The sequence below is a fragment of the Pongo pygmaeus genome, chromosome 5 (genome assembly GCF_028885625.2).
Source record: "Pongo pygmaeus isolate AG05252 chromosome 5, NHGRI_mPonPyg2-v2.0_pri, whole genome shotgun sequence".
Lineage (NCBI taxonomy): Eukaryota > Metazoa > Chordata > Mammalia > Primates > Hominidae > Pongo > Pongo pygmaeus.
In genome coordinates this window covers 132,023,050-132,037,545 of record NC_072378.2, presented here as the reverse complement: position 1 = coordinate 132,037,545, position 14,496 = coordinate 132,023,050, and the positions used below count along the sequence as shown (strand labels likewise).

At 39.1% G+C, this 14,496-nt stretch overlaps 1 protein-coding gene across 5 annotated transcripts in view; it reads right to left on the bottom strand.

Annotated features, from left to right (window-relative positions):
• Positions 1–14,496, bottom strand: part of ENPP3 (ectonucleotide pyrophosphatase/phosphodiesterase 3) — a 98,878-nt gene that overhangs the window by 28,911 nt on the left and 55,471 nt on the right. For all 5 annotated transcript variants that reach the window (XM_054492305.2, XM_063666605.1, XM_063666606.1 and 2 more), the window contains one exon: positions 7,464–7,591. In XM_054492305.2, coding sequence (XP_054348280.1) covers positions 7,464–7,591 — 128 coding nt within the window. The remainder of the gene's footprint in view (positions 1–7,463; positions 7,592–14,496) is intronic.

Genomic DNA, 14,496 nt, shown 5'->3' with positions numbered 1-14,496 from the left:
CAGGAATATGTTCTGAGAAATGCATTCTTATGCAAGTTCATCATTGTGGAAACATCACAGAGTATACTTACACAAGCCTGGATGGTACAGCCTTCTACACACCTGGGCTATGTGGTCTAACCTATTGCTCCTAGCTACAAACCTGTACAGCATGCTACTGTACTGAATACCATAGGCAGTTGTAACACAATGGTAAGGATTTGTGTATCTAAGCACATGTAAACATAGAAAAGTTATAGTAGAAATATAGTAGTATAATCTTATGGGACCACCACCACATAAGCAGTTCATTGTTGATCAAATTGTTGTTACACAACACATAACTGTACTTGGTAAAAAGAAGCTAGTATATTCTGTAAATTCAGAGATTATTATTATAATTATGTTTACTTTTGTGATTTTCTTCCATAGGCTGTAGCTTTATTATTTGAATACGTTTTCAAATTTAATTAATTAGTTTTTGCCTACATTTTAATACTGTTTTGAATTGAGCAGTATTAACAGTTTTATAAGTAGCTGTTTTTCATATGTGGAAAATAGCAATAAATGAACCAGATCTTTTAAAGTAACAATGTTATAGTGGATCAAATTTGATCTCTGAAGGGAACAAAGGACTCCTATTTCCAAAGGCTGGCCCTAAAAGATTTCTCTCATTTGCTTCCCCATCACCACCTCTCACCCCAAGGGCAAATACACACACACACACACACACACACACACACACACACCCCCCACAGGGCTTCTGTTTGTTTTTACAAACTCAACTCGACTAACAACAGGACAGTAATTTAGTGTCTTTAAAAAATCAACATTAAAAAAATTCATAACTGACTCTAATTCAGTTTAAATAGAAAATAAAAACAAATCACAAATTAAAAAATAAATCACAACTCTGACCAGGTCACACTCACTCAACTCTACGCAGTAGAGGGAAGAAAAGAGAGGCCAGGCAAGTACCTGGAATGGGAAAGCAAGACAAGTCCTGATTCATAAGGAAATTAAGTTTGATATCCTAAGGATGTCACTTCATGTCCTTATCTTAGTTAATGCCAATAAAATTGTTGGCATATGACAACTATAGGTTTTATTTATTTATTTATTTATTTATTTATTTATTTATTTATTTTTGAGACCAAGTCTCACTCTGTCACCCAGGCTGGAGTGAAGTGGCGTGATCTTGGCTCACTGCAACCTCCACCGCCTGGGTTCAAGCGATTCTCCTGCCTCAGCCTCCCGAGCAGCTGGGACTACAGGCATGTGCCACCACACCCAGCTAATATTTTTGTGTTTTTAGTGGAGACAGGGTTTTGCCATGTTGGCCAGGCTAGTCTGGAACTCCTAACCTCAAGTGTTCCACCCACCTCAGCCTCCCAAAGTGCTAGGATTACAGGTGTGAGCCACCACGCGCAGCCCGAACAATAGGTTTTAAAAAGTGTTTTTATTCTCAGCTGGGAATGATGGCTCACACCTGTAATCCCAGCATTTTGGGAATCCAAGGTGGGTGGATCACTTGAGCCTAGGAGCTGGAGACCAGCCTGGACAACATAGCAAGACTCCATCTCTCTTTTGTTTTTGAGACAGAGTTTCACTCTTGTTGCCCAGGCTGGAGTGCAATGGCATGATCTCGGCTCACTGCAACCTCTGCCTCCTGGGTTCAGAAAGCAATTCTCCTTCTTCAGCCTCCCGAGTAGCTGGGACTACAGGCATGCGCCACCACGCCAAGCTAATTTTGTATTTTTAGTAGAGACGGAGTTGCTCCATGTTGGTCAAGCTGGTCTGGAATTCCCAACCTCAGGCGATCCGCCCCCCTCAGCTTCCCAAACTGTTGGGATTACAGGCATGAGCCAATCACACAGCCTCTATTTTTTAAATTATAAATAAATAAATGTTTTTATTCTTACTGTGTAGATATTTGGTTTCCCAATATTACTGGAATCATTTAGTAGGAGGTAATTAAGTTTTAAATTCTGTGTGGAAAGCTAGAATGTTCATTAATGAAAGAAAGAAAAAGGTTTTTTGAACTAAGTTTTTTGGTAAATTTTCTAATGCTCATACTATGGTTATTTTTCTATTTTCAGAAAAATCTAGTTTTTAAAAATATTTCCATCTCCTAATCCAGCTCAATTTAAAAACTATAGTAAATATTGCAAAATTTCATTCAGAAGCAAAAGATTAAAATATTGTTTGAAAAGCTCTCTTTTCTATTTATTTCCAAGTAAAAACTTTGGAAATTTGCTCTCTACCTCCTCATGTTCATGTCTAATCATTAATTTAGCTTTGGAAGTTACATATGGAACAATGATAGCTGGCACTTGGAAAATGAGTTGATTTTATCTGTCATAAGTTAGCTCAACTTCCAAGTCCCATATGAAATATTTTGGAACAAATTCTCCATTATCTTCCCCATGTCTAATTAACACAGTTGAAATCAAGGCTGGGGTTCTCTACCACAGCTGGGTAATGACACAGGTGGGAGATGAACAAGACTTCTCTCCTGATGCCAGATCAGTTGCCAAGTCCTGTCTTCCTGTGCGGTATCTCTCCTGTTTGTTCTTTCCTTTCCTCTTTAATTGCCACCATTCTTTCTTTTTTTTTTTTTTGAGATGGAGTCTCACTGCATCACCCAGCCTGGAGTGCAATGGTGTGATCTTGGCTCACTGCAACATCCGCCTCCCAGGTTCAAGCAATTCTCCTGCTTCAGCCTCCTAAGAAGCTGGGATTACAGGTGCCTGCCACCACACCTGGCTTATTTCTGTATTTTTAGTAGAGACGGGGTTTCACCATGTTGGCCAGGCTGGTCTCAAACCCCTGACCTGAGGTGACCCACCCACCTTGGCCTCCCAAAGTGCTGGGATTACAGGCGTGAGCCACCATGCCCGGCCTACTGCCACCATTCTAAGCTAGATCCTCTGACCTGAACAATTTCCCAAATTGATCATCCTGCCTTCAGAACTTCTGAATCTTCCCTTCAAGACACACACACACTCACACACACCCACCCACACACATGCCCCTAATCTTATTTAACACTGCTGGAAATAAAAATCTATGTTCTAATGAGAACAAACATCAGACAGAATATGATAAAAGCAAGACTATCCTAGAAACTGTGACTTCTAAGTTAACCATAATACCTTCCCAGTGATGCACTATATACAGTTTCACCATCTCCATGGCTTCATGGGCTCCCTTGGGGCTGAATGGGTCACTACATAGCTTTCTAACAGGCTTCCCTGTTTCACACTAGAGTAGGGGTCCCCATCCCATGGGCCATGGACCCGTACCTGTCTGTGGCCTGTTAGGAACCAGGCCACACAGCAGGAGGTGAGTAGTGGGTCAGTGAGCATTACCGCCTGAGCTCCACCTCCTGTCAGATCAGCAGTGGCGTTAGATTCTCATAGGAGGGTGAATCCTATTGTGAACTGCCCATGCAAGGAATATAAGTTGTATGCTCTTCATGAAAATCTAACGCCTGATGATCTATCACTGTCTCCCATCGCCCCCAGATAGGACCATCTAGTTGCAGGAAAACAAGCTCAGGGCTCCCACTGATTCTACAGCATAACGAGTTGTATAATTATTTCATTATATATTACAGTGTAATAATAACCGAAATAAATTGCACAATAAATGTCATGCGCTTGAATCATTCTGAAACCACCCCCCCCCTTCCCGCCCCCACCCTGGAAAAACTGTCTTCTATGAAACCGGTCACTGGTGCCAAAAGGGTTGGGGACCACTGCGCTAGACCATCCTCGTCCATGTAGCATCTCGAAGGAACTCTCCAAAAGCAAATATCCCTATATTCACCTCAAGCCACCTGTATCTACCAACGGCCTACTTTCTTCAAGATCAAAGTCACACTCCTTAGTCATTTCAGATAAGGTCCTTTGTACGCATGATGGCTTCATACACTCAGTGCTCCAGCAACGCAGAACTACTTGCAACTGCTGGAATCTAGTTCTTCCATCTGGAAACCTGCCTCCTTCTCTTTACCCTTCCTTGCCCTAGAGCTACTGCTGGCTTTAAAAAGGTGCTCAGGCCGGCTCGGTGGCTCACGCCTGTAATCCCGGCACTGGGAGACCAAGGAGGGCGGATCACGAGGTCAGGAGATCCAGACCATCCTGGCTAACACGGTGAGACCCCGTCTCTACTAAAAACACAGAAAATTAGCCGGGCGTGGTGGTGGGTGCCTGTAGTCCCAGCTACTCGGGAGGCTGAGGCAGGAGAATGGCATGAACCCGGGAGGCGGAGCTTGCAATGAGCCGAGATCGCGCCACTGCACTCCAGCCTGGGCGACAGAGCGAGACTCCATCTCAAAAAAAAAAAAAAAAAAAAAGGTGCTCTGGGCAGATCATTGAGAGAGAAAAAGGTGCCTTTTGAAGGATGTGGCCTGGCAGTGTTCAAGGCTTGGCAAGCAGATGGCACTTTTGGCAAAAACAACAACAACAACAAAAAAACGAATCCCCTTCCTCCTGCCAATGCAGCCCTCGTCAAGGCTTGGTGAGCTGAGCAAAGATTCCATTTCCACTCTCATTCACCTTGTTGGCAGGATGCCACCGTACAACCCACAGATCGCACAGGGCAGACCTGCTGTATGGCAACATGTATCCTATCCCATCATAAGTCTTCCAAACCCCGATCAGCCAACCACCCCTACCAGGAAGCATTCTCTGATGCTCCTTGACATTCACACCTGGGTCTGTAATTTTTGCTTCCTTGAGCCTTGTACTTGGTTCTAGTGCAATAGTTATCCCACCTGATTATAGCTGTTATCTTCCTACCTGGGCAAAGATCCTTTGGTCGGATACTTTGTTGGTTATCTCTAGTTCTTAAAAAGGTGCCTGAAATTTATCTGTCAGTTGCTGATCCAAAATTAAAAGCTAATATTCATGTTCTTTTAAAAAAGCACTTTATTAATACTTCTACTATATCAAAACATCAGGTTTCCCCAAATTAGTAAAATCTAACACATTTTAGGTATAATAAAGATGATGATGATGAAAATAGATTATACAAACTGTTGAAATTTGCTATAATTGTGCAAGGGGGACCTAACCTAGTTATCGAATGAGGCACATTATTACTAAAGATGATGTACTTTCACCAGAAAATAAGTAGCTGGAGGCTTGTGTTTTAAGAGTTGGAGAGAGTGAACCCAGGATTTAATCAGATTAGATTCTTTTTTTTTTTGAGACAGAGTCTTGCTCTGTTGCCCAGGCTGGAGTGCAGTGGTGTGATCTTGGCTCACTGCAACCTCCGCCTCCCAGGTTCAAGCAATTATCTTGCCTCAGCCTCCCGAGTAGCTGGGATTACAGGCACATGCCACCATGCCTGGCTAATTTTTGTATTTTTTTAATAGAGATGGGGTTTCACCATGTTGGCCAAGCTGGTCGCGAACTCCTGACCTTGTGATCTGCCCGCCTCAGCCTCCCAAAGAGCTTGGATTACAGGGGTGAGCCACTGTGCCCGGCCCAGATTAGATTCTTCACTTGCTCTCTTGTTAAGGCTGTATTCAAAATTTCCTTTGATGTAAGTTAGTTTACTTTGTATGTTAATGGCAAGAAAATAATAAAACTAGGCTAATCTTGTGTTACAGATGAGAAAAATTAGACTCTAAGATATTAATTTTTCCAAGTTCCCACAACCTAGCTAGGTGGGGAGCTTGGCCGTGAACTCTTGGGTTGCAGTTCTTTTAACATTTCAGTGCTAGTTTTTAAAATAAACAGCTCACCATTTGAGATTGAGTATTAATGCATGATACCCAGAGGTATTTGGGTGGGCGAGCTCTCACTTTATAGCCCTTTCTCCTTCTGTACCAGTGACCTAACTTCTTTGGTGTTAGACTCTTAACAGTAAATATCTGGAGAACGTACCCCAACTTGGACATATATTTATTTATATATTACATACCTAAATTACTAACAATTGTATGTATTTAATATTAGTAGAGCTGAATTTTGTTCACATATTTAAGGAAAATACTTTCTAGAGAATGTCCTGAGCCACAGTACAGCCACCCAAAGGGCTAATAAACTTCGATCCCAAAGAGAGGGGTCAGCGCCATCTAGTGAACCAGTGTGAAACTGCACGCTCAGGCCGAACAGGGGTTTCCAGGTTATCTTGTAGCCAAATCCCCAGTTCCTGATCCTGAATGTTGGAGCCTAATTCCCTTGTGCCTTGTCCCTTGTCTTCTTTCATCTCCTTTTCCTTGCTTTGTCTTTCTTTCCTTTTTTTTTTTTTTTTGATGGAATCGAATACTAATTTGATCTGTCGCCTAGGCTGGAGTGCAGTGGTGCGATCTTGGCTCACTGCAACCTCTGCCTCCCGGGTTCAAGCAACTCTCCTGCCTCAGCCTCTCAAGTAGCTTGCATTACAGGTGCTACCATGCCTGGCTAATTTTTGTATTTTTATTAATTTTTTGTATTTTTCTTCATGTTGGCCAGGCTGGTCTCAAACTCCTGGCCTCAAGTGACCTGCCCGCATTGGCCTCCCAAAGTGTTATCTCCTTTTTCTTTGTCAAACATATCTCTTAGCCACTGTATTACCACTGTCATTCTATCCCCCTGGCATTACATTCATACATATTAAATAGGCTAGAAAAATGCCATAAAGTCCAGATACTTTTTATATCTACTTATGCATAAGGAAAAAAGTGCTGGTATGAAATACAAAAATAGGAATTCTCAGCTATCACAAAGTGTATATTTATTTGTTTACTGGCTTATTTTCAGTTTTCTCCACTACAGTACATGAGAGCAGGGGACAAATTTGTATCTCAAATGCCTAGAACAGGGCCTGGAGCATACATGGCAAACATACAATAAAACGTTGACTCAATGGATTAATTGGTTATTTAAGATGGAGCGAGTCATAATGTCTAATAACAATCACTTGAAATGCAGAACTACTAAATAGCATGCACAAAGTCAAAAGTGGTTTTTGTTTTCTCTAAGCACATTTAAATTTTGCAAATGTTTCAATAATCAACATAAATTACCATTATAAATAGTAATAAGAAATAAATGTTACAACTAATTCATTAGCTTAGTCTTACAGCCCTATATGTGCTCTTTTATAAAAATCACAAAGACGACAAAGGTCTTAAAGAGTTGTGTAATCAATCACTCACTATCAGGCTGAAAGACAGCTGATATCATCTGTCTGCTGCCTTAATGGACAACATCGTGGGGGTAGGAAGGTGCTGGCACTTACAGTCCCTGGGCACAGTCTTAGCCTTACTCCTCATTCTCATCTATATTGTGAAGATAAGGATGCTAAAATCAGCAATCTAATAATGATCACTTCAAATGCAGAACTGCTAAATAGCATACCAAAAGGCAAGAAAACGTCAATGCTCAGGAAAATTCACAGTGATGATAATAGCAGGGTAAGGTTAAGTAGACTTATAATGACAGATGGTTGTTAAAGGCATTATGAGATAAGTAAACAGATACACGAACCTAACAGCCAGCCACTGTCGATCCACAAAGAGATGAACTTTGTCAATTCTGACATTCTTAGCATAGTGCAGTCGCTTTGGCAAATCAGGAGTCAAATAGGGTTTGAAATGCTGATCAGGTTTTCGGCACTGAAAAGCAAGTAAATATTTCTTTATGATACATAAGATATGCAAATTAATTTTTAAAGTTCATCTTCTACATCAATTTATGAAGCACCTTTTAAAAGTAAGGGGATTTCAGCTTGGCTAATACAATAGGAATATTAAACCTATTATCAATGTAGTCAGATCCCCTAGTTATTACTTTTGTCGTTGCAATGATAATCAGGTTGCAATTAAAAATCTGATTTAACCCAGGAGGCAGAGGTTGCAGTGAGCCGAGATCACCCCATTGCACTCCAGCCTGGGCCATAGAGTGAGACTCCCTCAAAAAAACAAAAAATCTGATTTAAATTATCAGTTAATGTTTTCAGTTTTTATTCCTGGGGGGGGGGTGTGTGTATATATAACCATATATATAATATATAACCATATATCATATATAATATATAACCATATATAACTATATATCATATATAATGTATAATATATAACTATATATCATATATATCACATATCATATATATCATATATACATATCATATCATATATCATATATCATATATAACTACATATTATATCATATATAAGCATATATCATATATCATATATAACTATATATCATATATAATATATAATATAGCCATATAATATATACTATATATGTAATATATAACCATATATTATATATATATTAAACCACTATAAATTACCCTCTTTTTTAACAGAAAATGGACAGACATCTAGATTTAGAGTGACAATGACAACTTTTGAGTCTAAATTACATATAAAAATATATACCATATTAGTAGATATGAGTAAAAAAACTTAAAAGTAGTTTAATTGCACAAAAAAGTACTTTCCAACAGACTCAATTTATCTTTTAAATAACCTACATTTGCTTAGTTTTCCAATCAAGTCAATGGCTTTTGAAACCTATTACAGTCTCCCTATTTGTAAAAAAATCATGGGTTCCTTACAAATTGGAGTAAAATTTTGTTTCTTTAATAATTATGACTGTATGGCATATTTTAAAATTGTAGAAATGCAAATCACATTGGTATCTATTTATGTAAAAGAAAAATGAGGTAATGAGAAATAGAACTACAAAGGAACTTTCTCTCCCTCATGACCATTTTGAGAAACAAGAAGAAAAACCATAAACAAAGGAAATGAAATTTTTCCTATTTCCTCATTTTCTCATTTATTTTAAACCACAATATATCATATATATTAACAAGTGTGTGTCACTATTATCTCAGGGTCAATTTAGATAAGAAAAATAAGAGAAACTATGAAGCACATAATTTACACAAACAAAATTTAAACAAAATATAGGCAATGGGAGAGCAAGGAGAGTTTATAGAATGAAAGAGGAAAAACAAAAGTATATATTGCATATTTTTGCCAGTTTTTTCTTGCCTATTTTGGTATATTTTCCAGGCTTCTTATGCTTCCACTGTTTTATTTATCATTACTTCTTTCTTAAGTCAATATTTTTGTAACTTCCAGGCAGGCACAAGCTGGCAGCTGCTGAGTATGCAGCTTCCCCGCAAGATGCAAAGGACTAACTATAATTTGTCCCTGTGTGTAATCTGTCACACTTTCCTGGCCTTTGTGTAGCCAGAGTAAATCCAGAGAAAACCGGAGGCACACTGCCTACCTGCGAAGAAGTACCAGTGATTCTTTGCATTTGAGAATTTGGAATGAAGTCTACAGAGTTGAGATACAATTTTTGACTTTTTTTTTTCTCTTTCTTTTTCTTTTTTTTTTGAGACTGAGTCTTCCTCTATCACTCAGGCTGGAGTGCAGTGGTATGATCTCAGCTCACTGCAACCTCCGCCTCCTGGGTTCAAGCAATTCTCCTGCCTCAGTCTCCAGAGTAGCTGGGATTACAGACATCCACCACCATGCCCGGCTAGTTTTTGTATTTTTAGTAGAGAAGATATTTCACCATGTTGGCCAGGCTAGTCTCGAACTCCTGACCTCAAGTGATCTGCCCGCCTCAGCCTCCCAAAGTGCTGGGATTACAGGAATGAGCCACCACACCCGGCCGTTTTTGACATTTTATCTCAGAATAAATAGTAGTGATGTCTCTCATGTAGTCAGAGTGCTGCAGAACTTAAAAAGTTGCCATTTCATGCTTGGTTAATTCTGTCCAGAATAAGCTCAATATAGGCCCACAGAACAGCACTGCTGGGAATACTGTACTATCACATGAAATATTTTCTTGGGAAGGATGGACTAGGTGAAATGGTAGCCCATTTCTTTGGGCCTTTGTAACTCCAGGCCCAGTCCATATCTGTGATGCCATGCAATGGATTTCCAAAGACTGTGATACTCAATCCCCTTGCACGACTGGGATTATTAGAGATTTGCCCTTCTTCACCAACAGAGCTTCAGCTATAGGGATCATGAGGTGACGAAACAAAAAGAAAACCATATGTGGATTTAGAGAGTCCACATGTTGAAAATTCTGAACTATGCTTCCACTCAGCATGAACACATAGCATGTATACACTTCACTAGAAGGGGCGGGCAAGAATTTCCACAGTTTTTACTCAAGATCGGCACACTAGAAGGTGTTGAGAGAAAAACAGAGTGATCATCACTGTAAAGAATTTCTGCTCTAATGGGCATTCTACTTGAAACTTACAGTGGGTCCCAGATTATATTAACCACTCTTTGCTCAGCGTTTATCTTCAGTCCTTTGCATTCCATCCTCAGAGATTTTACTCCACAGGCATACCTTGGAGATATTTTGAACTCAGTTCCAGACCACCACAATAAAGCAAGTCAAATGAATTGGTTTCCCAGTGCACATAAAAGTCATGTTTACACTATACTGTAATCTTTTAAGTGTGCAACAGCACTATGTCTAAAAACTACATACCTGAACTTTAAATTACTTAATTGCTGAAAATACCAATGATCCTCTGAGCGTTCAGTGAGTTGTCATCTTTTTTTGCTCGTAGAGGGCCTTGCTTCAATGTTGATGGCTGCTGACTGATCAAAATGGTGGTTGCTGAAGGCTGGGGTGGCTGTGGTAATTTCTTAAAATGAGACAAAAATGAAGTTGGCTACATCAGTGGACTCTGCCTTTCACAAAGTATTTCTCTGTAGCATCCAAAACTGTTTTATAACATTTTACCCACAGTAGAACTTCTTTCAAAATTAGAGTCAATCCTCTCAAGTCCTCTCAAAGCTGCTGCTTTAGCCACTAAGTTTATGGAATAATTTAAATCCTTTGTTGTCTTTTCAACAATGTTTATGGCATCTTCACAGGGTTAGATTCCATCTCAAGAAACCACTTTCTTTACTCATCCATAAGAAGCAGCTCTTCATCTGTTTCAGTATTCTCATGAGATTGCAGCAATTCAGTCACAGCTTCAGTCTCCATTTCTGATTCTAGTTCTCTTTCTATTTTTACCACGACTGTAGTTACTTCCTCTGCTGAAGTCAGGAACCCTTCAAAGTTATCCAGGAGGGTTGGAATCAACTTCTTCCAAACTCCTATTAATGACGATATTTTGACCTCCCACAAATCACAAATGTTTTTAATGGTATCTAGAATGGTGGATCATTTCCAGAAGGTTTTCACTTTATAATACTTTGCTCAGATCAATCAGAGGAATCCTTATTTATGACAATAGTCTTATGAAACGTATTTCTTAAAGAATAAGACTTGCAAGTTAAAATTGCTCCTTGATCCATGGCCTGCAGAATAGATGTGTTAGCAGACATGAAAATATCCATCTCCTTGTACATCTCCATCAGAACTCTTGGGTGACCAGGTACATTCTCAATAAGCAGGAATCTTTAGAAAGGACTCTTTTTTTCTGAGCAGAAAGTCTCAAAGGTGAGTTTAAAATATTCAAGAAACGGATGCTATAAACAGATGAGCTGTCATCAGGCTTTGTTGTTCCATTTACAGAGCACAGGTAGAGTAGATTGAGCATAATTCATAAGGGCCCTAGGATTTTCAGAATGAGCATTGGCTCAATTTCAAGTCACCAGCTGCATTAGTCCCTAAAAAAAGAGTCAGCCTGTCCTTTGAAGTTTTGAAGTCAAGCATTGACTTCTCTTCTCTAGCTATGAAAGTCCTAGATGGCATCTTCTTCCAATGAAAGGCTGTTTCCTCTACATTGAAAATATGTTGCTTAGTGTGGCCATTTTCATCAATGATCTTAGCTAGATCTTCTGAATAACTTGCTGCAGCTTCTGTGTCATCACAAATACTTGCTGCTTCACCTTGCACTTTTCTGTTTTGGAGAAGGCTTCTTCTTTTTTTCTCTCTCTCTTTTAAATAGAGTCTCACTCTGTTGCCCAGGTTGGAGTGCAGTGGTGTGATCTCAGCTCACTGCAACCTCCACCTTCTGGGTTCAAGCAATTCTCCTGCCTCAGCCTCCCAAGTAGCTGGGATAACAGGTGCCCAAAACCATGCCTGGCTAATTTTTTTTTTTTTTTTTTTGGATTTTTAGTAGAGACGGGGTTTCATCATGTTGGCCAGGCTGGTTTCGAACTCCTGACCTCAAGTGATCCATCTGCCTCGGCCTCCCAAAGTGCTAGGATTACAGGAGTGAACCACCGCACCTCGCCAGAAGGCTTCTTTCTTTATATCTCGCTAACAAACCCTTGCTAGCTTTAAACTTTTCTTCTGCAACTCCCTCACCCATCTCAGCCTTCATAAAGTTGAAGAAAGAGTTAGCGTCTTGCTCTTAATTAGGTTTTGGCTTAAAAGACTGTTGTGGCTAGTTGATTTTCTATCCAGCCACTAAAACTTTCTCCATGTCAGCAATGAGGCTGTTTCACTTTCTTATTATGTATGTATTCACTAGAATAGCACTTCTCATTTCCTTCAAGAACTTTTCCTTTGTTATGACAATTTGGCTAATTGTTTGATGCAACAGGCCTAGCTTTTGGCCCATCTTAACTTTCAACATTCCTTCGTCATTAAGCTTAATCATTTCTAGCTTTTGATTTAAAATGAGAAATGTGTCACTATTCCTCTTACTTTAACATTTAGAAGCCATTGTAGCATTACTAATTGGCCTAATTTCAATATTGTTATGCCTCAGGGAATAGAAGAGTCCAGAGGCGAGGAGGGGGACAGGAAACAGCCAGTTTGTGGAGCAATCAGCATGCACGTAATATTTATCTGTTAAGTTTGCCATCTTCTATGAGTAGGATTCATGGTGCCCCAAAACAATTACAATAGTAACATCAAAGGTAACTGATCACCTATCACCAGAGCATATATAATAATAAGGAAAAATTTGAAGTACTGTGAGAATTAACAAAAGGTGACACAGAGACATGAAGCGGGCACATGCTGTTGAAAAAATGGCACTGGATAGACATGCTCAGTGCAGAGTCGCCACAAAACCTTCAATTGGTTAAAAAATGCAACATCTGCAAAGCACAATGCAGTGAAGCACAATAAACCAAGGTAAGCCTGTAACTGCATACCCCCTGTACTCAAATAGTTACAGTCGCATTGCAAACAATAGTGAAGTCATGAATTTCATGTAGTAGATAAATATTTGTGAATATATTTTAAATATATAACTGTAAAAACTATTCCATTGTGGTTTTGGTTTGCATTGTTCTGAGAATTAGTGAAGCTGAGTATTTTTTAACATGTTTGCTGGCTACTTGTATGTCTTCTTTTGAGAAGTGTCTGTTCATTTCTTTTGCCCACTTTTTAATGGGATTATTTGTTTTTTGCTTGTTGATTTGTTTAAATTCCTTATAGATTCTGGATATTAGGCCTTTGTTGTAGTTTGTGAATATCTTCTCCCTTTCTGTAGGCTGTTTGCTCTGTTGATAGTTTCTTTGGCTACGCAGAAGCTCTTAGTTTAATTAGGTCTCACCTGTCTATTTTTTGTTTTGTTGTAATTGCTTTTGGGGACTTAGCCAAAAATTATTTGCCAAGACCCATGTCATGAAGAGTATTTCCTAAGTTGCCTTCCAGGATTTTTATAGTTTGAGGTCTTATATTTAAATCTTTAATCCATTTAGAGTTAATTTTTATATATGGCAAAAGGTAGTGGTCCAGTTTCAATGTTCATGTGGCTGGCTAGTTATCCCAGCACTGTTTATTACGTTCTTTCCCAATTGCTTGTTTTTGTCAGCAAATCAAAACCACAATGAGATACCATCTCACACTAGTCAGAATGGCCACCACTAAAAAGTCAAAAAACAAAAGATGCTATGGTGAGGCTGCAGAGAAAAGGAACACTTATATACTGTTGGTGGAAGTGTAATTAGTCCAGCCACTGTGGAAAGCAGTCTAGAGATTTCTCAAAGAACTTAAAACAGAGATACCATTCTACCCAGCAATCCCATTACTGGGTATATACCCCTCCACCAAAATAAACCATTCTACCAAAAAGACACATACACTCTTATGTGTATTGCTGCATTATTCACAATATCAAAGACATGGAATCAACCCAGGTGCTCAACAATGGTAGATTGGATAAAGAAAATGTGGTACATATACATCATAGAATACTATGCAGCCATAAAAAAAAAGAATGAAATCATGTCCTTTGCAGCACCATGAATGAAGCTGGAGGCCATAATCCTAAGCAAATTAACGCAGGAACAGAAAACCAAATACTCCATGTTGTCACTTATAAGTGGGAGCTAAACATTGAACACACATGAACATAAGTATGGGAACAATAGACACTGTGGACTACTAGAGGGAAGAGGAGGTGTATGGGTTAAAAAACTACTTATTGGGTACAATGCTCACTACCAGGATGATAGGCTCCATATTCCAAACATCAGACTCACACAATATTCCCATGTAACAAATCTGCACATGTACCCTCTGTATCTAACATGAAAGTTGATTTTTTTTAAAAAAAGTTAATAAAAGCAAACATTGTAAAGGTAAAATAAATATAAATAAATAAATAACAAAA